We start from the raw sequence: 25,803 nt of genomic DNA, 5'->3' as shown, positions 1-25,803 counted from the left end.
TGCATAGGCCTACTAATTATTATTTTTCTCTAGGTCCTCTCAGCTTTCAGTCTCCAACCCCGAACACACTGGTACCCCCAGCACCCCCAGCTCCCCCAACACGCCCTACACGCCGGTGTGACTCCAACCCATGTTTCCGAGGCGTTCGATGCACTGACACCAGAGATGGCTTCCAGTGTGGGCCCTGCCCTGATGGCTACACAGGGAACGGGATCACCTGCTCTGATGTGGATGAGGTACAAGTTCATTTAGATGGGGCAGGAGCTCTTTAAGCTTTGTCCACACCCTTCAGCTTCTGGCCAAAGAAGCCATGCTAGCAATTAAAGGATGACTTGGGCTCCATCACAAACTACTTCCTTATGAATCCTTGAGACCCTGAGACACAGTAAGCATCAGGACACAGTTGTAGCCGTGGCTGCCATTTCTCCTGTTTCCAACTTGTCTACCAGTCCCTTTGCTGCAATGCTGTGGTTTTTGCTTACTGCTCCAACATCTGCATTGATTATTTCTCCTAAGCAGTCTGATAGAAATTTGCTTTCCTCATGCTTTTGCAAATGTGGGAGGGGAAGATCTGTGTAAGGGTATATTTCAAGAGTTATAATGGTTTTCTTCAGGCCTCTTAAAATAGAGGAGCACTGGGAATCTCATGCCAAGATCTATCCAGGAGGCTGTAACCTGTGATTAGCCAGAAGTGCTCAGGGAGGGAGCCAGTGAGAACACATACAGCTAATACAGGCTGTCTGATCAGCAGGCAGAATCTGAGAAGCAGACGGTTTCAGGACCATGGTTAGCTGGTCACTAGTCTCATTGCAAAGCTGTGTCCATAGAAAGTAGCAAGGCTGCCATCAAAATGTGCCTTTCCCACCTACTAGCCAGAAGAAAGCTGAAAGGAGAGATTGGGGGGCGGGAGGGGGGAGGCGAGAGACAGGGAAATGCAGGGAACCACAGAGACACAGCTGCACCCTGGGCTCCCCCAGGCTCATGGTAGTGCTTATCTCATTACCCACCCCCGCCCCTAGTTGTGAGCAACTAAGATGGTCTCTAGTAATCCCTCAATTGGAGAAACATCTGCATGCGTTTCATAGAACTGCATCTGGCTTTTATCTGTGAGCTGGAATTTTCCTTCTTTTTGAAAGGGCAGGAAGTGGTCATGTTTTTTACATTAGTTGAAGTGTTTTTTCTTTTTTTTTTTTAATAAAAGGTATCAAAACCAATCTCCTAGACCATAAAAGCCTTAGAATAACACTGGACTTCTTAACAGGGCACGAAGGCAGGCAGACTCTGAAGGATCCCATCTTACTGAAGAAGTAGCTGCCCTGGCATTAGCTTCTTAAGCTCTTTCCATTTGAATTGCTTAGCTAATGCCTTTGGAGTCATCTAACAGCCAGCTTACAAGTGGTGCAGGGACACAGTCCTTTCACAGGGATTTGTACACTCCATGCTAGAACACTAGGAAGCGTATACACTGGGAGTGGACTGGGTCACATGAAGGACCTCTTGACTTGGAGGTGCATTATTCTGTGACACAACAAAGCCCACAGAAGGCAGGATCCTCCCAGGTTGGGAGGATCAGGGATCCAATGGGTAACTCTGAAGTTAGAAGCCTTAATTTCCTTTTATCATTTTTCCACCCAAAAAAAACCCTAAATGAATTAATAGGCATGATAGGTGAGGGATTGGAGGGTGTTTTCTCTGTGTAGTTAAAGACTATGATTTTTTTTTTCCTCCAGTGCAAATACCATCCCTGCTACCCAGGTGTCCGCTGTGTGAACTTGGCTCCTGGCTTCAGATGTGATGCCTGCCCTGTGGGCTTCATGGGGCCCCTGGTACAGGGTGTTGGGATCAGTTTTGCCAAGACAAACAAGCAGGTGGGTTGAAGTTATGGTTTTTATTCATTTTTCGTCTTATGAGAACAATTTCCCAAATCTTCTGTATAACCCTTTATCTCCTTGAGTAGCCAATGCCTATCAGATGTCATAGTGCACGATGAGAAAGTTAGAAGGTCTTCAATTCGTTTCTGAGGTTATATTCTAGAAGGGAAGAAGCTGTTAAAGTTGGAATCAGAGAATGGGGATTTGTGGCATGATTGTAGACTTATTCTGTTTGTAGCCTTTGGACATTTTGTCCTGCAGAATAACTTGAGAAACAGGGAACAAATAAAAGCTTTGGAAAATTAGGTCCTCTTTATTGAGCCATTGTTGCCAATCAGAAGCTGTTTTGGAGATGAGAGGATTTCAAGAGTAAAAATAATACCCTCAGGAAACCTACCCTTTTTCTTATAAAGCTATAAATCGCCATAAAACACTTGAGTACTTCGTGACAGTCTCCATTTATTTCCAAATGTTCTACTGTATCTTGGTCATTATTTAACTGACTGACTGTGAAATTCTTTTTGATGTTTTCAGCCCTTAAAGATGGTTGATCTATAAATATATTTTACTACCTTAGGGAAATGATTAGCTTTGAAGAAGGGCAGGGGTTCATTATTTCCTAGATGCCTATCAAAGGATTCTAGAGGACATCAGTTTTTAGACAAGAAAAAGGAGGCAAGCCAGACACAGCAGAATGACAAGGGGACACTTAGAAGAAGGATTCCAAGGCTTTCTTCTTCTCCTTTAATGACAAAATCTCCAAGACTAAACCAAAGAAAGCAGACAAAGTGAAATATAAAGCTTGATATAAGCTGGTAAGGACACTTCCCTGTGGACTCCCGGCAATATGGTACACCATACTGAAGTAGAAGGGAGCCAGCTTGCAAATTTTATCACAAGTTTAATGAGTTACCAAGGTCAAAAGAAAGAAAGGGAAACGGTGCCAGTTCTAGAGACAGGGAAAGCCCGAGTTGTGAGGGAAACTGATCCACAGCAGCTCATGGGTGATGGAGTGGGGTGTGAGTTCCAGGAATGGGGAGCTGAGGCTTTAATAGCCACTTAGGTGCTGAGGCAGGAGGATCGCAAGTTTGAGGCCAGCCTGGACAATTCAGGGAGACCTTATCTCAAAATAAAAAGGGCTGGAGTGGGGGTCAGATGTAGCTTAGTGGTAGAGCACCCCTGACTTTAATTGCTAGAGCCAAAAAACAAAAACAAATTTCCAGGTTTGTACCACATACAGTTATGAGCCCCATACCCATGCACATATAATGCAGAAACACACACCAATAAAAACCAGACCTAGAGCAATGAAATTGTGAGAACCCTGGCTAGTCATGCCACTGTATAAAAACATCCCAGAATTCAGGGCCAGTGGAATGCCCTAGGAAAAATCAGGGCTACTAAGTAGCCTGCTCATAAACAAAAATGGCAATTCATATGAAGACAGTACCATAAGGAAAGATGGTAAAAAACAAAACAAATAATAAAGGGAAAAGAGAAAAAAGAAGGAATAGATAACTATAATTAAAGAATGTGTCATTGTGGAAAAGAGTTTGAAAGATAGGCAAATAAAACTTTTATCAATAAAAATATAATCATTGAACTTAAAAGCTCAAAAACTGAGTAAAACAAATTAGACACAGCTAAAAGAATTCATAGACTGAGGTTATTCTAAGGAAACCTTCCAGAATGGAATACAGAGAAATAAAGATATAAAAAATATATAAAAAGAAGGTAAAGATCAAACGAAGATATTAATGAGAAAGCCCAACATTTGTCTAATGGTAGTTCCAAAGAAAAATTAAAAATGGAAAGAAGGTGAGAATATTCCAGAATTAAGGAAAGATATGAATCTTTAGATAGAAATACAGTGAGTCCCAAGTAGGATTAAAAAAGAAAAAAAAAAAAAACTTTCCCGGCTAAAAAGGTGCAGAACAGATGAGTTGTACAAGTTGTCTTTTCTGAACAACTTTAAATACCATGGAGGCAATTCTCACTTGCAATTAGGTTAAGTACAGACTGGAACAAACGCCTCGAGACAGTCAAAATAACCCTCAGTTACTGTTCTACCTGAAATTCCGTGGGTCTTCACTTCACACAGAGATATCAAAACAGAGAAAAACTTATTTGCATTTCTATTTAAGCAGCAGGTCTCTCTAAACCTTCTTTAAACTTCTCTGCCTAGGTGTGCACTGATGTTGACGAGTGTCTGAATGGGGCGTGTGTTCCGAATTCCATCTGTATCAACACATTGGTGAGTATGTCTCTTGTTTTTTTCTTTATTAGTTGCTCATGACAGTACAATGATCTTGACATATCATACATTTGAATCAAATGGGGTATAATTTCTCATTTTTCCAAGTGTATAGGTTGCAGAATCACATTAGTTATACAGCCACGTATAAACATACAGCAATACTAGTGTCTGTTTTATTCTGTTGCCCTTCCTATCCCCCCTCCCCTCCCCCTCCCATCACCTCTCTCCACCCAATCTAATGTGACACATTTCTCTCTTTTTTTCCCCTTACATCATCATACATGTATTTTGTATAACGATGAGGGTCTCCTTCCATCTTCCATGCAATTCCCCTTCTCCCTCCCATTCCCTCCAACCTCTTTTCCCTATTTAGTGGTAATCTTCTTCTCATGCTCTTCCTCCCTACCCCATTTTGAGTCACCCCTTATATCAGAGAAGATATTCGGCATTTGTTTTTTTAGGGATTGGCTAACTTAGCATAATCTGCTCCAATGCCATCCATTTCCCTGTAAATGCCATGATCTTGTTGTTTTTTCGTGCTGTGTGATATTCCATTGTGTATAAATGCCACATTTTTTTTTATCCATTCATCTACTAAAGGGCATCTAGGTTGGTTCCACAGTCTAGCTATTGTGAATTGTGCTGCTGTAAACATTGATGTGGCTGTGTCCCTGTAGTATGCTCTTTTTAGGTCTTTTGGGTATAGTCCGAGAAGGGAAATAGCTGGGTCAAACGGTGGTTCCATTCCCAGCTTTCCAAGGAATCTCCATACTGCTTTCCAAATTGGCTGCACCAATTTGCAGTCCCACCAGTAGTGTATGAGTGTACCTTTTTCCCTCTGCATCCTCGCCAGCTCTTGTTTTTGTTTGACTTCATAATGGCTGCCATTCTTACTGGAGTGAGATGGTGTCTTAGAGTAGTTTTAATTTGCATTTCTCTGATTGCTAGAAATGGTGAGCATTTTTTCATGTATTTGTTGATTGATTGTATATCCTCCTCTGAGAAGTGTCTGTTCAGGTCCTTGGCCCTTTTTTTGATTGGGTTATTTATTTTTTGTTGTTTAACTTTTTGAGTTCTTTGTATACTCTGGAGATTAGAGCTCTATCTGAAGTGTGAGGGGTATAGGCTATATCCCAGGATATAGGCTCCCTATTTCCCTCACATATTATTTCTCTTGCTGAGAAAAAACTTTTTAGTTTGAATATGTCCCATTTGTTGATTCTTTATTTTTAACTCTTGTGCTATAGGTGTTTAGGAATTTGGGGCCCGACTCCACGTGATGGAGATTAGGAGCAACTTTTTCTTTTATTAGATGCAGAGTCTCTGGTTTGATTTTTTGCTACCAAACCAGAACCATTATGGAAGCAATGGTGTGTTCATAGATCCTAACTCCAAACAAGTAGAACACGGGGGAATAATACATTTGATTGACAGAACTAGGGCAAAAGCTTGCTACAAATGTGTTTACCGTAAGAATTATTTTACAAGTCATATTCTGTATAAGAAATTTTTAAATGCCAGGTTTGTTCTTTTTCTTGTATTAAAGTTGCAATATTGTGCTTTGGGGAACTTTATTGGATAATTTACTGCCACCCTTGTACTTTGAAAATATGAAGCACCTCTTGGTTTATATTAACAGTTCAGTATTATTCTGGTGATTACTCAATCCCCAAACAGCACTATTTTCATAAAACTTTGCACAAGTCATTTATATTAAATGAAAATGCTTAGTACAAAGGAGTCTGTAATTTAATATTCAGATATGAGTTTTATTTCTGAAACTTTCTGTCAACAGTATTAAGATGAAAGAGGTAGCAGGGTGGACCAGCAACAAGAAAAAGTACTGATTCCATTTATGACTGTTCCAGGTTACCAGCATCCCTGGAAGAGCTGTTTAATCTTAGTTTCTTCATTTCCTTATAAGCAAAAGTTCTTCACAAACATCAAGTCATTTATTTTAACTGTCACAACAGCCCTATGCCTAGGCACTATTATTATCCCCATTTTACGGTTGAAGAAATTGAGACACTTGAGAGTTGCATAATTAGGCTGAGATCACACTTCTCACTGTCCTTCCGGGCTGACTACAAAGCACAAATTCTTCTCCCATGATACTGTACTGCTTTGGAATGTACTAGGATTTATTGCTTCTTAGCTTTTGTAATATGACATTTATTATGTCCCACATAATGTGCATAACAGAAGAACAATATGAAGACCAATTGTAATAGAATCAATGAAATTATTCCCCCCTCTCCACTTTAAACAGCTGCTCAATAGCTATACTATCAGGGGACATAGCTTTAAGCATTCTTTCTTTTTTAAAAATTTTATTTTATTTGTTATTTTTAGATATACATGACAGTAGAGTGTATTTTGACATATTATACATACAAGATGTGTAACTTCCCATTCTTGTGGTTGAACATGATGTGGAGTTATACTGGTTGTGTATTCATATACAAACATAGGAAAGTTATGTCTGATTCATTACACTGTCTTTCCCGTTCCTTCATTGGGATCTAATCCAGTGAACTTCTATTCTTCCCTCCTCCCCCCTTATTGTGTGTTAGCATCCACATTATCAGAGAGAACATTCAGCCTTTGGTTTGGGGACATTGGCTTATTTCACTTAGTATGATAGTCTTCAGTTCCATCCATTTACCGGCAAATGCCATAATTTCATTCTTCTTTATAGCTGATTAATATTCCATTGTGTAGTTTCTTAGCTTTTTACCAGGACAAAGCTGGTCTGCAAAAACAGATTTGAGAAATAACAGGTAATAACATGGGCTTGGGGATATAGCTCAGTTGGTAGAGTGTTTGCCTCACATGCACAAGGCCCTGGGTTCAATCCCCAGCACACACAAGTAATAACAGAAGCCACTCACAGAGAAGAAAAGTAGATAATGGATAGACCTCCAGGGAATCCAAAAGATGAAGGAATAGGCAAAGAAAAAGAGCAGATATCAAGAAAAGGAGTGAGGGATACCCAGTGAAGCTGACAGATCATAAAAAATCATTGCAAAGCATCCTTCAGACTTGCCCATGAAAAGTTCCTGAGTGACTAAAATATTCAACTGCATACTTTATACAGGAATCTTTTATGGTATGTATTTTTATCTCAGTAAAGCTGTATAGGATGCGTAAGTTCTGAGGATCTATTGTATGGCATGGGGACTGCAGATAACAATACTGTACTGTATATGTGAAATTTGCTAAGAGAGTAGATCTTAGTATTCTCACCAAAGGAAGAAAAATAACTATAGGAGGTGACAGATGTCTTAATTAACTCACTGTGATAATTACTTCACAATATATACATATATTACACCATCACACTGTGTACTTTAAATATATTGAATTTTAAATATATACAATTTGTCAGTTATACCTCAATTAGGCTAAAATTTTTAATAATACAAAATATTTTTAACTGTTGTAAAAAGAGGTCCTGTGTGTCCCTGGAAGTGCCATTGTGGTGGAGCTGATGGCTCATTTGCCAGTTTCTTCTTCCATAGCAACCTACCTCATCAAGAATTCTCAAGGCAAGCCACCAACATTTCTCTTTGTGCCTGTTTCTTTGTCACTTAATTATAAAAGAGCCAAAGGAATAGTTTAAAAAAAAAAAAAGGCCTTTCTAACCAAATCATCTCCCTGTCTCCAGGGCAAAGCTCCCTACTCCACCTCCCAGGACTCATTAGAACTTTCAGCCTTTCCTCCTTCACCCTCCACAGTGCAGCTGGCAGGGTCAGAGTGCTGCTGGGTCACTGTTGAACCTTCTCTCCCTTCAGTGCTACACCTTCATTGTCTACAAGGCCCTCTGCAGCTTTGATCTAAGGATGTTTTCACCAACATTCACTTGACTGCATAATATACACAGGCAAACCAAGAGACAGGCCTGGGCCTACTTAATCCTGGATCACTGAGTGTATATATATGTATGTAAACAACAGTGCCTTTGTTCACAGGTTTGAACCCCTGGTTCATCCTCTCATCTTTGTCCATTGCAGGGGTCTTATCGCTGTGGGCCTTGCAAACCAGGGTACACTGGTGACCAGACAAGGGGATGCAAAACCGAAAGAAACTGCAGAAATCCAGAGCTGAACCCTTGCAGTGTGAATGCACAGTGCATTGAGGAGAGGCAGGGCGAAGTGACCTGCGTGGTAAGTTGTTTTCTTGCTTTGTTTTTCCTCTTCCATTTCAAACCCTACCTCCCTCCAGTTTTGCTTGCTTCTAGGAAAAAGTGCTCTGAAATGAAAATGTTGCCATCAAAATGGGCACAGAATGTAACAAGGCAGCTGGGTTTGTGGGGAGCAGTCCAGAGCCCACCTAACCTTCGGCTGCCTGTTCTTTCCCTGTTATACGAACCACATATGAAAGCCATGGGAGCAACACCATTCAGTTGCTCACCTGGATGGTGGAGCCCCAGCTTCTAAGCACCTTCTGTGGAGAAGCCCAAGAATCCAGGGACAGGGAGGCTCATTCACTTCCTCCCTTTCCTTCTTCTGCCCTGTCCACTTGTACTTGACAGGCATACCTTCTGCCATTTCTGATTCTACGTACCCTTGAGACCTCTCATGTCCATTTTCAAGGGGTGACACAATGCAGAGGTGAGGGCTATTGAAAGTCCTTAGGAGAAACCTCCATTATATAGTGAGTCTAAGTGAGGGATAATGCCATTCTTTTATGTCCTCCTCAGCCCTAGTGCAGGGACAGCTCAGTGTATGGTCATGTTTCCTATCCATTCCCAGCCCTGGAGCCAGTGTGGGCAGGAGGAACCTGGGCAGACAGCCGAGCACCCACAGCTGACATGGGCCTCATGCTGAGCCTGTAGAGGGCCCTTTGGGAAAGGACCACCTATTCCCAAATTCCAGGACCCAGAGTCCTCAGGGACTGTGGGTACTGATAAGTCAGCCAACCACAGCTGCTCACTTCTTCCTACTTCCTGGGTGCCAGGCCCCCAGCAGGTGGCCCTTCAGCCAGGTCATAGCGAGCACCCCTGGGCAGAGCATGGGTTCTGGGAGAATGTATCCTCTTCCTCATATCTTAAACTGAGAATCCTTTGTCTTCATTCCTGGAAGCTTTTCTGCAATTATCATGCCACTTTTCATATGGGAAAAATAAGAAGAGTCAAAAATAAGTAAAAGAAGTAAGGATAATAGTCTTCCCTGGCAATCCAGATATTCTGGAACAACTTCAGGATGAAGAGATGTGCTGTTGTCAGAGGGGAAAAATCCCAGAAAGCTCCCCAGTTCCTGTTGGTTGGGCATGTTTATTACCGAAAAAAAAAAAAAAAAAAGTCACTGGGTAGCAAGTGTATCTCTGTGTTTAAGTCCTCATTTTCTGTGAACAAATTGATGACGCCCCTGGGATGGTGGGTGATGGGCTCTTAATATGTTTTTGAATTTGTAATAAGGCACAACGACAGATGGTAAAGGATTAATAAACTTGGTGTGACTACTAAAATAATTTAATCTGCCAGAAAAATGGCTCATTAAAAATGTATTTGTTCCTAGAGGAAATTTTTTCTCATTAAAGTGAGTCAAGGACCATACCCCATGACTAAACTCTCCAGGCCTTCCAAAGGCATTTTGCTGAAGCAATTGAGCAGGGATTGGTGAGCTCTGGGAGGATTTCTTTGGAATCTGGCCTTCTCAATCTCTGGCTGCAAAGGGAGAGAGCAGATGATAAGACAGGCAGGCTGCCGCTCAGGAAACCACTGCTCCCAAAGCACCTTATTTTGATTAGAGAGGCCAGGAAATTTCACATTTGCTCTGCAAAGTGTGTTTCCCGTTGGCCCAGACTTTCTCCCTCAGATTCTTTCCCTGTTCTGTCTTTATGCCACGGGTTCATTTTTCCTCTCCCTGCATTTCTGGTTCTGTCATTTTTTATGGCCCCCTTTTCCCCTCCTCCTTCCAATGTCCTGCCTATTCCTCCCCAGGGCAGCCCAACCTGCTCCATCTCATATCCAGGACCCTTCTGGAAAGGTTTCCTTTCTCCTCGGTGTATTGTCATCCTCTAACTCGGCCTCCTCAGATGTAGATTAGCAGAAGAAGAACTCAAAACATGCACATGAACCACGTATAAATGGCAAAACTCACTGGAATGGGACAGACTTAAGGTCACATTTCCCAGCTCTGAGCAAGGCACTGAGCTAGGCTGAGCCTACCTGGCTCTTCTGTGGAAAAGAATGATGACCTTGCAACATTATTGAAAAGATAGGAGAACATGTTTCTGAAGAGCTGGCTACAGAACAGCTGTTAACCTCACCCTTGTTCTGCTGAAGGTGAAGGCTTACCCTCACCATTAGTGGCAGCAGGATCCTCAGGTACATATCTCCAGGCAGATAGAGACATTGATCTCACATTGCACCTGTGGGAACCTTCTGCTAAAAGAAAGGGATGTAAAAAGAGATAAGTACCTTGGAAGGTTCCCCCTTTGGTAGAAATTGATGCGGAAGACAAATTCAGAGACAAGACTGTGGCTCGAGAATGATAAGGAAAATGCCACAGGAACCACTCCACCCAATCATTCATTTTCAGGAGAAGAATAAGTTGGACAATCACATGAAAAATGTTGGGACCATAATTCAAACTTACAAATACAGATACCCTTTAAACCAGAAATTCCATGCTGTGAAACTAGTACGCACACACAAAATGACTAATGGGCCAGAATTATTGGTGGCAGCATTGTTAGCAACAGGAGAGATGTTTGAAGCTTGACACCCACCAGTGGAAAACTAGTTGAATTAACTGAGGTGCATCTAGACAATCATAGGTGTGATATGTCTGCAGCCATCAAAAAGAATGGCATGAATCTACATGGAACAATATGGAAAGAGCTCCAAGATAGAATGGGGAGTTTAAAAAACAGCCAAGGTGTAGAACAGGGGTGTGTGTGTGTGTGTGTATAGATGTAAAAACAATGATACACACACACACAATTTTGCAAAAAGACAAAATGAGAGTCTGGCTTGTCTGTGCACAGACTCTCTGACAGTGTAACGAATGGATTCCTTTGATTGTCTGAGCCATGGGAACAGGAGCAGAAGGATAGTGTTTAGCATTGATTTCCCTTTGTGTCTTTTGAATTTTGAACCATTAGACTATCCAAATGCAATTAAATAGTTTTAAAAATCTCATCTAACCAAAGCTGCTAGGCTTCAGGCCCTTCCCCTGGGGATGCACATACAGGAGCAGAGGCCCTATTGGCTATCTGCCTCCTGGCCAGGCTCAGCTTCCCAGGCCTCTAATGGGCTTTCCCTTCACAGTGCGGAGTCGGGTGGGCTGGTGATGGCTATGTCTGTGGAAAGGATGTGGACATCGACAGTTACCCTGATGAAGAACTGCCGTGCTCTGCCAGGAACTGCAAGAAGGTAAGATGGAGAAGCAAGAGAAACACACACATGAACATGCACATGCACACGCACACATAAGTACACACTTTGACTTTACAAAACCACATCTCATGTGGGGGAAACATTCTGCAGGTCCCATTTAAAATTGCATTTTTAAAGTAGTTGCATCTCAAATGAAGCAAAACAGCCACCAACAATAAAGTCAGCTACACTTGGTCTTGAAATCATAGCTGGTTTTCAATGTAAGACAAGTAGGATGTCACTCTGAGCTGTTTCCTCCTTAGGACAACTGCAAGTATGTGCCAAACTCTGGCCAGGAAGATGCAGACAGAGACGGCATTGGAGATGCTTGTGACGAGGATGCTGATGGAGACGGGATCCTGAATGAACAGGTACCAGTTTTGTGGGGAGGACCCATGAACTACCACATGATGCCAAATGCCAGGGATGATGGAAGAGAGCCCCATCAACTATTTATATTGATCATCCCAAATATTAGTTGCCACTCTGTCCCCATAGCACTGAAACTTTTTGGTTTTTTTTTTTTTTTTTTTTTTTTGGTATCAGGGATTGAACCCAGGGGCACTTGACCATTGAGCCACATCCCTGTGTTTTATTTAGAGACAGGGTCTCACTGAGTTGCTTAGTGCCTCACTTTTGCTGAGGCTGACTTTCAACTCACAATCCTCCTGCCTCAGCCTCCTGAGCCACTGGGATTACAGGCATGCACCACCAAGACCAGCAGCACTGCAACTTTTTTTTTTTTAAGAGAGAGAGAGAGAGAGAGAGAGAGAGAATATGAATGAATGAATTTTTTAAATATTTATTTTTAGTTTTTCGGAGGACACAACATCTTTGTTTGTATGTGGTACTGAGGATTGAACCCAGGCCACAGGCATGGCAGGCGAGCGCACTACCACTTGAGCCACATCCCCAGCCCTCTGCAACTTTTTATTTCATAAGATTCGCAAATGTTTGAAAAATAAAATTAAGAGACTTGGGCCACCTCTCCTTCCAGTGGGGGGAGTGAATTTAGCGAAAGTCTGAGTAAGTGTCCCCTCATCCCATCTTTTAGGATAACTGTGTCTTGACTCACAATGTGGACCAAAGGAACAGCGATAAAGATATCTTTGGGGATGCCTGTGACAACTGCCGGACAGTCTTAAATAATGACCAGAAAGATACTGACGGGGACGGAAAAGGAGACGCTTGTGATGATGACATGGATGGAGATGGTGGGTTTGCTTTGCTCTGTCATTTATTTGGGACTCATTTGTCCTTTTGTCCTTGTCCTCTCTCAAGAGTAGGAATAGAATTGCTGACTCAGGGCCTCCCACGCTGATGGTTCACTGCAGCCTGGAGGCCCAGGGCTGGCTTGTCTCTGTAGGAGACTCCACAACCCATGCCCCTGTTTAATAACTTTGGATGTTTCTGGAACTCTATGTCATTGTTAGGAACTTAATAAAAACCCCTTCCAGCAGGGTCATGTCAGGGCTCTGTCCTGTAGGGCATCTACCTTCCCCAATTGTACTTTCCTCACCACCTTTCTCCACCTGGAAATGGAGAATTGAGCTTTGAGCAGATTCACAGACGACACCCTCTGAGGCACACTTCTGAGACCCAGGCCCACCAGGGAAATATGGCCATCCTCTGCCTATTCTGGGTTCGGCTCTGGAAGCAGGGTGGCTATACTGCACAGCTCTGGGAACCCCCCTACCGGAACTTTGTGTGAGGTCCATGTAAGAGGCACCTCCTAGACCTAGCCAGCTGTGGAACTTCATGAGACTTGAGGGAGGTCATTTGATTCTGTCGGACTCCCATGGCATAGAGATGATGAGCACTGAAGGATAGCGTGGGATCTGGTAGTTTCTGGAAAACATACCAAAACACAGAGCACTGGGAGAAAACCCTTTAGAAATACCACCCACTCCAAACTCACATGAATGCATGCACACACAGAGACCACACAGAATATCTATACCTCCCCAAAGCATGACCTCATCTTCTACAAGCCCAGCTGATGCCCCTGACCCAGTGGTGCACTGACAAACCAGCTCAATAAAAAAAAAAAAAAATAAAGCCCCAATTCGTCAATTTCTGCAATGTTACTTCTCCCATCATCGATTTAAAACTACCAATATGATGTCTTTCAATGCAAAATTGGCACAAGAGGGACTCAGTGGGCCTGACTCCAGCATACCACTGTCCAGAACCCTGCATCCAAGTCATAACTCGGACACCATTAGGTCCTCCCCTCAGGGTCAGCCCAACCAGCCATCATGCCCCCCACTTCTTTTGGACAAATCCCAAATCAGTGGATAAATGCCTGTAAGAGCTATTCCTTTTTTATGTCTCCCAGAATCCTTCCTTTGAAATGACTTTACAAAACCACATTTCATGTGGGGGAAACATTCTGCAGGTCCCATTTAAAATGGGATTTTAAATGGGACCTTCAGGTAACTGCTGAAAAGGGTAATGACTGTGACAATGACCACGGGCCTGACCTCTATATCACCTAGAAGTCGGTGTGTCAGATTCCCTTCTGTCATGTTCCCCTGAACCAAGGTAGCATTCTTTTTCTTGCAGGAATAAAAAACATTTTGGACAACTGCCCCCGAGTTCCCAATCGTGACCAGAGGGACAAGGATGGTGATGGTGTGGGGGATGCTTGTGATAGCTGTCCTGATGTCAGCAACCCTAACCAGGTTAGTAGGCTTCAGGGGAATTCAAACTCTAGGCTCAACTGTCTTAGGCAAAGATTCATCTAAGACCAATGTCCAGAGGAACACAGCAGAGCCCGCTGGCCAGCTCCTGCCTGTTGCCGCTTATGTAACAGAGGACAGGTGGAGAAATGACACACATTAGGCTTGAGGATGGTGGCACAAGCACTACATGAGTCTGGATGGGGTCTTCTGAGGCCTTCAGGATAAGTCTCACAGCTGAAGAGCACTGCTGATGTTAGTAACTTGAGCTTAATGATGCCCAAAATAACTTTTTTCTGCTAAAAGGAAAATGGAACGTGGAAGTTAACCATTGAGAGCCTAATCATGTGTCCCTTTAGTCCCCAGATCCCTACACAGCCTATGTATGGACATTTCAGATTAAATTCAGTCAGTGACGTGTCGAGTTTCCCTTTACACACCCCCTCCCTGTCTGGATAATTGGGCATGATGTGTCATTTGTTTCTGGAGCCCTTCGAGAGGGGAGTCATTGTTGCCCTTGGTGATTCACCATTTTGACTCCATTCCAAAATACGGAAGCAAAGCAAAGTCAATTTGCTTTGTCCTCATGCCTATGGCTGGCTCCCTTCCAACTCATGCCAGAGCTCTGCCTCTCCACCTGCCACCATGCTAGCCGGGCACCCTTTCCCAATCAGCTCATCTGGTGTGTAGGCAGCCCATCCATGCAGCTTGATATTTTAGAAGGCTTTTTTGAAAATTCAGCATTGTGCCTACACCAATATGGTGTTGTCCTTTTGCAGTTTTGTACCATCCCAGCTCCAGAGAAATAATTCCTGAAATCCAGTGATGATGGGTGAGGTCTGCCTTCTCTAGAACATTCTGTACATGCAGGCCCAGGGATAAATAACACATTCTGTTCTCTTTGCAGTCTGACGTGGATAATGATTTGGTTGGGGACTCCTGTGACACCAATCAGGACAGGTACGGCCTATGTCCCACTTCAGAGAGGCAGATGCAAAAATCTGGAGTTTTAATTTTCAGAGCTTTGTTGATAGCAGGCTTTGGGATATGTCTGGATGTATTCTGGATCTCTCTGAGGCTGCTGTTGGGACAGCTCTGTCTCCAGTCAGGGCCACCATTCCTCTCTGGAAATGCTATGTAGGAGATGGCAATGGTAGAATAGGCCACTGGACACTCCAGCAAGGAAGCTCTATGGCAGGAGAGGCACAGTGGTACCATGCCCTACAGACAGGTTCTAGAGTGTGACAGCCAGACATGAGTCACCGTTCTTTCTCTTACAATCTGGTCAATCTTAAATTAGTTACCTAATCTCTCTGTGCCTCAATTTCTCCTCTGTACAGTGGGATGACCGTAGATCTAGCTCATAGGACTTTTGGGAAGATTAAGTTAATTCATAAGAAGTACTTAGCATGATTTCTGTTGTAAACCTAACATTCTGGTTATAGTCTTTTAATTCGGGAAAACTCTACCATCATCCCAACATAGATTTCAGTTTGCTGAGGGATCACTATTATTTCATTTTCCTTCACATTTTCCCATTTAGTTTCTCTTATTTGAGTTAAATTTGTTCTGTGCAAGCAAATTTTGCCAACCCTCCTAACTCAACACAGTGGAGTCCCACATTAAGACCAGGGCTGGCTGGAGATTTAGCTGTGATAGAGTCCTTGCTTAGCATGCTCAAGGGCCTAGGTTCCATCCCTAGCACTGCAATTTAAAAAAAAAAGATGCTGTAGGAGCATCACAAAAGAAACACAGCATGTGCCACTCATCTCTGGAGATACCTGCTATCCAAGGCTCTAACCCCTGCACTCCTTGGGGAACTCACAGAGAGGTACTCAGGACCAGAGTAAAGAGGGCAAGGATGCTATAAGGCAAAGCAGCAAGAGGCTCAGCTTCTCTCCTAGTACCTGGATCACAGATTGCGCTGCAGACTCAGTTCTCCATCCACATCTTGCTCAAAGACAGCTCCCTCAGTATGTTCCGTGTCCTCATTGCTGAGCACATGCAAAGTTGAGTGATTTGGACATATTCTTCAGTCTCTTGGGGTCTCAATTTCTTTATCTGAAAAGTATAAATAATTAATCACATGTTACAGGTAATGGTGAAAATTCAAGATCTTGTAGGTAAGACTCCCAGCCCTGCACTGGTTCTCAGTCCATATGCAGAAAATGGTGGCTGTTACTGTTTGTATCACAGTATGGGAGGGGCGAGTCAGGAAGGGAGTCTGACATCAGATCTCTCGGTTTCAGAGTGGAAGGTGGGACTGGCACCCTGACAACCCCCCTAAATGATGTATATCAAGAATGTTCCCTATTACAGGTCATCCTGTACTCGGATTACCATCTAATTTCTAAAATATGCTATTCCACCAGCCTCTAGAAATTTGCCTAAAACAAATGACTCATTCTGCCACATTTTAATTCCCACAAATGTGAACCTTGAGGGAGAGGACAGGAACTGCTTGTTTTTTTGCATACAAATGTTCAGGGCTCTATAGAATAGTTGTTGCTAATGGAAATAGCTCAATGGTATGTTTAAAAAAGCAGCCCAAGAGCATGCACAGGAATTCTACCAGTTGAGACAGTCTTCGGTTTGTCCAGGTTGGACTGACTTCTGTTGCCCCTGGAGCCATCTGCAATGACTGGTCCCTGCCTTCCCTCCCATGTAGTGTAGGGGCAGTTCCTTGCCCATGGGAGGCTACAGAAGACACAGGGTAAAAGGAGAATCTGCTCTGATCTGAAGCAGCCACAGGAGGTGTCAAGAGACTCAGGGAACCTCTGGGAGCCAGTGCAGACTCATCCTCCCGTGACTATTCAGCCTGGAAAGAGGAAAAGTGGTGGTCTGAGAGTAAGAACCCTGAGAAGTCCTGGGCCCACCTCTTGGTGGGCAGCTGTATTCTCTGCCAATCTCCCCATGGCATTCAGGTCGAAATTCTCATTGTGTCCACGGGCCAGGGATTATAAAAGATAATAAACAGAACACACTGCAGGATTCTTTCACAGGCACTTAGCAAGTGCTTTCTCATATATTAAAATTGAATTGTGCAAAATTCTGATCATTGACTCACGTACTCTTCATAACAATCCTGGGAAGTAGGAACCGTTACCATCCCCATCTTACAGATGAGGTCACTGAACCACAGATGTGGAGTGTCGTGTGCGAGGTCTCCTGCTGGTCAGGGTGGCTGGGCCAGGACTCTCTCTGGAGCTGGCTGGCACCACAGCCTCTCACTCTGTGCCCTTCACATGTCCTCAGAGTCAGGGACCATCTAACAGTCCCCAGGCACCGAGAGGAGCCTCTGGTCACAAATCACAGAAACAGACTCTTATCTTCAGTAGGAAATGGCTGTCTTGTTTTAAAAGGCTAAAGAAGTGGAAAATTGTCTCTGCAGCCCATAAGGCGGCCTCATCAAAGGAATCGAACTAGCGGGTTTGATAAAATCCAAGGCTGTTAAAATCCCCCAACCCAGGCTCTCCTTCCTGTCCCCTGCTGAACTGAAATCCTTTCTCCACAGTGATGGAGATGGCCACCAGGACAGCACAGACAACTGCCCCACGGTCATCAACAGTGCCCAGCTGGACACTGATAAGGATGGAATTGGGGATGAGTGTGATGACGACGATGACAATGATGGCGTCCCGGACCTGCTGCCCCCGGGACCAGACAACTGCCGGCTGGTCCCTAACCCAGCCCAGGAGGACAGCAACAGTAAGCAGGCCCAGCCCAGGTTGCCTGAGACCCCCATGGCCAGGCACACTGCCCCTCTCAGGCGCTGAGGACTCGGATCCTCAGCTTTCTTGCCTCCCAGCCATGGCTGCGTCAAACCCAGCTTCTCTGCACACTCTTGTGTGGACGGCAGACATCTGGTAGACAATGGTCTCCAACTCAGAGCTGATCACTTTGCAGCTTCTGGGCCACCCTAGGAGGCGATCGTACAGAGCAGGGCCACAGTCATGTGCTCAGCTCCGTGCCCCAGAGACTGGGAGAGTGGCTACATTGTCCTTGCTCCTTCCAGTCACTGGGGGTCCCAGAAAAGGAGCCAGAGAGAAGGGCACAACAGAAAAGGATGGGCTGGATTCACAAACTCAGACACCTGCAGGGGCCAGGCATTGACTTGTGTGCACCAAGTCAGATAGGAGTTGACAGGGAGCGGTGGGGATTAAGGTAACTAGAGGCCTTATCCCCAGCTATGCAAATTCAAATGTCATTTCAGTTGAATGAAATTCACCTGTAGGCCAAATTCAGCTGAGGGACCAACCAGAATTTATAAGATTCTGGTAACAGTAATTTCCCTGCTTTTTGCACATTATAACCCAGAAAATGTTGTGGACATTTGCTTACATAAGATCAGGCTTATGAGCCACCAGTTGGTAAACCCAACCATATATCATAAAAACTTCCTGGGGACACAGTGAAGGGCAGCTGTTAACACTGACCTTACAAGAAACTCTGGGTGTCACCTGAGGGCTGGTCTGATTGCCCATCAGTAGGGTCCAGGTTGAAGCCTAGGACCAACCCCAAGGTTCCTCTCCTGACACTGGTGAATCATAGCCCTGGAGGTGAGAACTTGGGCTCGTCTTCTGTCCCCCGTCCAGCCCCTTTCTCTGCTGAGGGTGGTAAGGATGGGCGTTGTTGAGCTCCTGTCCCCTTTCTTCACCCCACTCAGGTGACGGGGTGGGAGACATCTGTGAGACTGACTTTGACCAGGACCAGGTCATCGACCGGATCGATGTCTGCCCTGAGAATGCAGAAATCACTCTGACGGACTTCAGAGCCTACCAGACTGTGGTTCTGGATCCTGAAGGGGATGCCCAGATCGACCCCAACTGGGTGGTCCTGAACCAGGTGAGTGTATCCGAGTTGGCAAGAGCTCAGCTTTGTCTTTTTTAATAGTGGCAGGTGACATTTAGAGGTGCTGATTAAGAACGGGAAGCTGTTCGTGTGCTCCTCCTCATAGTCCTGAGACAAAGTCCTTTCATCATGCCCATTCTATAAATGATAAAATTGAGTCTTCTAAAGCCTTGAAGACTGCTCAGGGTAGCTCTGCAGTGAGTGGCTGAGATGGCTGGAACTGGAACTCAGACCAATCATGTTCCTGATCCAATAATCAGCCTCCTCCTTGTCCTCCTCGTTGTAGAGCTGAGAAAGGAAGGCACAGAGAGATTTAGTAGACTTTCCAGAGTCACAGAGCAAACCATATTAGAAATATATGTTCCCCAATTAAGGGGAGTCTGCTTAAGTGACAATCTTAGAAAAATTATTTCTATTTAGCATTGAGCTTTATTTAAACCTTCTTTGCCAGTTTGTGCTTTCTTTGGACTCATAACAAGGCACAACAATTACTCAGATAATAAAACCTTTAATGGAGGTCACATATCACCTGCCTGCTACTCAGGGCACCCAAGGTTCTGGGCTCCAAGGTTCTGGGCCCCCAAGTTTACTTGGTCCACTTTGAGATCGCTCTGAACTTCCTCAACTCTTTCTACAGGGCATGGAGATTGTGCAGACCATGAACAGTGATCCTGGCCTGGCAGTGGGTATGTCTGGGGCCTCAGTTTGCTCTCCTGCAGAATTCTGCCAGCTGGCAATGTTTCTGTTTGTCTAATCATATCTGATCTCTACAGGGTACACGGCTTTCAATGGAGTTGACTTCGAAGGGACCTTCCATGTAAACACCCAGACCGATGATGACTATGCAGGTTTTATCTTTGGTTATCAAGACAGCTCCAGCTTCTATGTGGTCATGTGGAAACAGACCGAGCAGACATACTGGCAAGCCACGCCCTTCCGAGCTGTTGCGGAACCTGGCATCCAGCTCAAGGTAATGGTGGTCAAAGCCTCTCATCTCCCCTTCTTCTGGGCCCTTTGCCCTCCCTTTAAATCCCAAGTTCTCCCAAATGGCACGTAGATAATCTTAGAAATGGATACATTGATGACAATGACATAGTCAGGATGAGAGCTGACCCAGAGACTCCCTTCCTGCCCGTATGCCAACTACACTCAGATCTCTGGATGACTGTCATGGGAACATGAGCCTACGTGGGGTCAGAGAGATTGGGAAGGTCTGGAGTGCATCTTCAGGCATCCTGTGTTGGAAACCAGCTAAGGTGTTTGGTCAGTAGGGCCAGCTGTGTACAGAAGGTCTGGTGGGCTATCTCCAGACATTTGTGGGGAGCCCTCATGAGGCCAATGTGGGAAAGCAATGGACTTATCATAGAAAAAGTATGGAATGAGCAGTACAGTGCTGTTCCCTGCTTAGTACTAAGGGGCTGGGGTCACCTCAGAAGAAATAACACACTTAAGTATTTGTTTTTGTACAAGTCCAAGGCCGTCTGACTGTAACCAGAATTCAACACCATGTCATCACCTCAGGTCTAGACAGGAAAGATGGTCTGTGTGTCCTCTTCTAACACCCTCCTCCTGTCCTTGTCCAGGCTGTAAAGTCTAAGACGGGCCCAGGGGAGCATCTCCGAAACTCCCTGTGGCACACAGGGGACACCAGCGACCAGGTCAGGCTGCTGTGGAAGGACTCCAGGAACGTGGGCTGGAAGGACAAGGTGTCCTATCGCTGGTTCCTGCAGCACAGGCCCCAGGTGGGGTACATCAGGTAGGTGGGGGTCCCTTCTGCTGCCCTGGTATACTCCATTCTGCACCCCAGAGCCTTTGCTTCCCTGAGTAGTCCTGATCTGGGATTATCCTCGAGGATTTACCAGGATTTCCACGACTTCAGACCAGGACACCCAGAAGAAAGGTAGGAGGAAGACACATAGGCTCTGAGATGAGGGCCAAGTGCTACATCGCAGGAGCTTCTGGGGGAGGCATTGGGGGACCCATGCAAATGGATGGTGGTGCCCTTCTGCTGTGCCCTTAGCAAAGCCTGAGAGTGGATCTGCTGATGGGTGGAGGGAAGGACGTGTGGCTGAGACGCTCTGCCCTGAGACTCCTCTGGACCTGTGTAATCACTTAGAATGCAGAGAGTCCCTCATGGTCTGTCTTCACTGCTGGACTGTAAACTCCAGGAGGACAGCACCTGTGTTTTGATCTCTGTCTGCCCAGTGCCTAGTGTGACACCTGGTACGTACCATGTATGGTACAAACTGTTCATCATGTAAGCAGTGTGATCTGCCTTATTTTTTTTTTTAAGGCATCATGTCTTTTTATTTTTAAATATTTTAGAACATATTTCCTAAGTACAAGTGGAAACCATAATATGCTTATCAAATCAGAAAATATAATAATGATACAACACGATTATATAATCAGCAACATAAATTCAAATGCCATCAATCATCTTATTAATATTCTATATGATTTTTGTATGTTTGTGGCCTAAGATGTAATATTAGTATGCATTCCAAGAGTTGTCTTAGCTCTATTGTCTCCTTTGTTTCTTTTATTCTAAACCATTTCTGTGATTTTTTTTAATGTTTAGATTCATAAATGATAGATGTAGAAAGATCAATTAGGAAAGTGAGTAAAGCACTCGCTTTACTATCTAGTGACAGGCAGAATAAAGACCCCAAAGGGTATATAAATTCTAATCCTTGTAATTTCTTGATACTGTGCCTTAGATTGCAAAATAAACTCTGCAAATATGATGGGGAACTTGGAATGTAGAGATTAACCTGGATAATTCCAGTGGTCAGACTCAATTATACAGATCGTTGAAGAGACTTTTCTTGGATGTGATCAGAAAAAGATACCCGAGGATAGAAGACATGATAGCCAGGAAATAGAGCTCTTCTCACCAGGGACAAAGTATAATCCCCAATGACACAACCCCAGTGTCTCACCTGTGGCCACACCCCCACTGCCTACAGATATCACATAGTTAATCCATATTAATGGATTAATCCATTGATTAGGTTAAACCTCACATAATCTAGTCATTTTACTTCTGAAAATTTTTCATTGTTTCACAATGAGCTTTTGGGGGACACCTCATATCTAATATTTGATATCTAAATCATAACAAGTAGGGTACTGCTGTAACAAATCCCCCAAAACATGAAAGTGGCCTTGGAACTGTGTAATGGGTATGCCCTATTTCTTTATAGGACTGTTTTTTTTTTTAAACTAATCTCAGGAGTTACAATGGCCTACATCTTTGAAATTTAGACAATATACTTATTTTAGTTTTCTTACCTGCAGATCAACACCCATGTCAGCTTACATAGTACCTTTAGGAACTAGTATAGATTGCATTCTCCTGAACAGGTCAGGAAAGCAACTTAGAAGGAAAAAGAAGCTTATCCGGACTAATTCATTGTGTTCTCCTCTATGATATTATATCTAATGGGCTCTGTTTGCCTCATAATAAGGAAGCACATGGCCTTTCGTGTTCTCAGCCTTGTTAATCCCAACATCCTTTTTTTAAGACAAATATGTTGAAATACCCCTTCTTCTATCCCAAAATGAAATCATAGGAAATATAACCCACCTACACATATTATTTTATTAAAGTCAATCTGAGCTCTAATAATAGAGAAATGATTAATAATATACAATTTTGTTGTATATTACTTTACTAATAATTAATAAAGTAATATACAACAAAATAATGTAAATGCTTGGGCACAATCATACCAAAAGACAAAATGAAATAGAGAGTAGCATCCATACCTAGAATCACTGTGAAAGTGACATTCTAATACAGATTGATGGTTCAGTGACAAATTATATTACAATGGTATTGCCAAAGGTGATGTGAAGTTGTAAAATGGTAAAACTCAATTTTCAACCAAAACAAAGTACTTAGTAGTTTCCCAATTTACCCTGGAGACTTCAGCTAACATTAAAATCTGTCTAAAATATACGTGATGTAGACAAGTAAAAGGGAATTAAGTTCTAGGCCCCAGTTGTTACAAACAGGCCGTTATCCTTCTGTGTGTCTGGAGAAACACTCTAAAAGCACACAGGATGCAGGACCAATTTTGACTAGTCTCTCCAGGCATTTTAAGCCATCCGGTGTCCCTAACTTCTGCCACTCAATGCCACCATGACAACCAAAAATGCCCTGCAGGTTTCTGAACTTCTATGTAGGGAATGATGTTGTCTATTGTGAATTGTGGCTCTGGGAGTCTGTGCGTGATATCCAGTAGAACTGAGGAAGAGCAGAAGTTCTAAGCATCTGTCCAGACAAGGTCACTCATAAGATATAGCCACAGGCCTTTCTCCCAGGATGTCAGGCTATATCTTTTTAACTCATCAGCAAATACCTATCAAATTTACTGTGTCCCAGCATTGTGTTGGGTTTTTTGAAAGATCATTGAATTGTCCCTGTATAATCTCCCTGCTACTGGCTGGAAAGACATAGATACACAGGTCCTGCCCTCAAGGAGCTTCCAGTCTAATAGGGAAGAGAGACCAGCTACAGCCCAGTCCAGGTCAGTGAGAAATGAATATCAAAGAGAATAAAGGCAAGTCATGGGACCCTGGGTCTCCTCATGGGCACTTCACCCTGCACTGGGCTTCATGGAGACCTGTTCTGCCTGTGTTGTCTGCAGGGTGCGATTTTATGAAGGCTCAGAGTTGGTGGCTGACTCTGGGGTCACCATAGACACTACCATGCGTGGGGGCCGACTTGGAGTTTTTTGCTTCTCTCAAGAAAACATCATCTGGTCCAACCTCAAGTATCGCTGCAATGGTAACGTACATTCTGCTACTGCACAGTGTTATTACTAGAATTAATCAGACAGTGCCACCATATTTTTATAGCATACTTTTTTCTCTAAAGCCCAAAGCTCATGCTACATGCTCATTAAAATCTGATAGCCCCTGTGTAACAGAAGTCAGAAGTGGATCTCATTTTTCTGATTTTATAAATTTGAAAATTGAGATCCATCGCATGGTTTAGGTTTGGGGTTCAGTGAGAAATTCAGTCAGATTCAATTTACAGGCAGCCTTAATTTTCATATGGCTCAAACATAATCACAGACTCAAAAGCCACTCTGCCTGCTAATTTTCTGCAGGGCTATGAATGAGCGTTGCTGGGCTTTCAGCCAACAATTTGCAAAGCAGCCTGAAGTAGAAAATGGCTGCCGGGGCCTGTGGGGCCTCTTGGGCAAGCTGAGAGCGCCCCCTACAGGAGTCCTGACTGACATGCAAAACGGATCTGGATTCCAGGTGGAAAGGCTCCTAATTAACCATCCTTCACCCACTGTTTTTGCAGATACCATCCCGGAGGACTTCCAGGAATTTCAAACCCAGATTTTTGATCGCTTGGATAATTAAACAGAGGAAGCAACCTATAACTGCTTTTCCAAATGCTAAAACTATATATTTTTTAATTTCCTATAAATTTCTTTGTATTTACTGTGGCTTTCTTTTACAGCCCAAATATATCAGAACTTTTTATATGAATGTAGAAATAAAGGAGAAGACATCATTTCTAATAACAATGCTACTCAGGCGTTGCTTACATGTGGCTCAGTTTGATGGCAAATGGTGTTCTCTAAGGGTTCCACATTGAACTTGCAGGATGATATTTTCCCCTCAGGCCCAGTAGTCTGTGATACTGAGCATGTGCATGAATCAGAAGGTTATGGCAAAGGGTCTCATCTGGGTCACCCCAATCAGCTTCACCCAAAAGACCTAACAGTTCTTTGTATACCTTAAGCAGCCTCCTCAGTCTAGGTAGGGAGGTCCAGAAATACCTGCCCAGGGGCACCTTGCCAATTAAGATTTTTTATGACCATCCCTGGGACAGATTTGCCCAATTCCTTCAGATCCTCTCCCCTCACCTCCCACGCACACCTTCCACAGACTTCTATCATTAACACAAATCTTGCACTTATTTATATATTTGGCTCCCCCTAGTGGACTGTAAATTTATTGAAAATAATTATGTCTTATGCTGTCCCCCTAGTACCTGATGTGTAGTAGATATCCAATAAATGTTTGCTGAATGAATACCTCCTAAGTGATCAGGACAACAGTGCATGAATGGGTCATATAAGCCCTCCTAAGACTCAAAAAGCTGCTCACAGCCATGTTCTGTGCTAGTACTATTAATTATACATATAGGCAGAAAAATGCCTAATCTGTACACGTACCTTTTTTACTTTCCAGTTGAAGCCAAAGAACCAGGAAAATTTTATAAATGCCCTAGAAATTTAGTTCCAAAGAATATTGCTATGTAGTAATATATTATTTTATTCCAGAATTCCCCCAAATAACTTAAACCATAAATAAAGGATTAAACACTTTTACCACAGTTTTACCATGATTTTGGTAGTCAGAAAATACAATGGAGCATCCCAATATGAGTCATGGAGAACTTTCAGGCATATATAAAGCTGAGTTGTGTGTGTTGCCTCGTAATTCAGAACATCTGATCTCCTGCGTCATCTCCAATGGGTAAAGAGAACTCGTGCCTGTCCACCAGTCGTGAGCACTGCGACTAGTCTCTTGGGGCAAATGACCTCTAGGCCACATTCTGCCACAGCTGCTTTTCAGTCTATGGGCTGAAATGTCCACATTTACAAATCCTTCCCAATTCCAAAATTCAGGGAAGAGAAGTATATTCATTTGGTTGTTCTCCATCTTCTCTGTTTTCCTCACTTTATACACGTACTAAAAGGTCATTTCCTGAGCTCCTAGTTCTCCCAA

The 25,803-nt window shown here is 43.6% G+C and overlaps 1 protein-coding gene and 1 non-coding gene across 2 annotated transcripts in view; both read left to right on the top strand.

Moving 5' to 3' along the window:
- The window catches only part of Thbs4 (thrombospondin 4), a 46,351-nt gene extending 21,748 nt beyond the window's left edge, over positions 1-24,603 (top strand). The window contains exons 7-22 of the mRNA XM_076856061.1: positions 34-236; positions 1,731-1,868; positions 4,057-4,125; positions 8,142-8,294; positions 11,405-11,509; positions 11,776-11,883; positions 12,567-12,726; positions 14,078-14,196; positions 15,101-15,153; positions 17,708-17,901; positions 18,860-19,038; positions 19,682-19,730; positions 19,818-20,014; positions 20,628-20,800; positions 23,700-23,839; positions 24,365-24,603. Coding sequence (XP_076712176.1) covers positions 34-236; positions 1,731-1,868; positions 4,057-4,125; positions 8,142-8,294; positions 11,405-11,509; positions 11,776-11,883; positions 12,567-12,726; positions 14,078-14,196; positions 15,101-15,153; positions 17,708-17,901; positions 18,860-19,038; positions 19,682-19,730; positions 19,818-20,014; positions 20,628-20,800; positions 23,700-23,839; positions 24,365-24,426 — 2,102 coding nt within the window. The 3' untranslated portion in view covers positions 24,427-24,603. The remainder of the gene's footprint in view (positions 1-33; positions 237-1,730; positions 1,869-4,056; positions 4,126-8,141; positions 8,295-11,404; positions 11,510-11,775; positions 11,884-12,566; positions 12,727-14,077; positions 14,197-15,100; positions 15,154-17,707; positions 17,902-18,859; positions 19,039-19,681; positions 19,731-19,817; positions 20,015-20,627; positions 20,801-23,699; positions 23,840-24,364) is intronic.
- Positions 6,921-7,001, top strand: Trnav-cac (transfer RNA valine (anticodon CAC)). Its single transcript has one exon. It is a non-coding gene; the product is annotated as a tRNA-Val (tRNA).
- Positions 24,604-25,803: the final 1,200 nt, after the last annotated feature.

Source organism: Callospermophilus lateralis, chromosome 5 (assembly GCF_048772815.1).
Source record: "Callospermophilus lateralis isolate mCalLat2 chromosome 5, mCalLat2.hap1, whole genome shotgun sequence".
Taxonomy (NCBI): Eukaryota; Metazoa; Chordata; class Mammalia; order Rodentia; family Sciuridae; genus Callospermophilus; species Callospermophilus lateralis.
The sequence above is the reverse complement of the archived record's forward strand: the minus strand, read 5'-3'. Positions and strand labels throughout refer to the sequence as shown.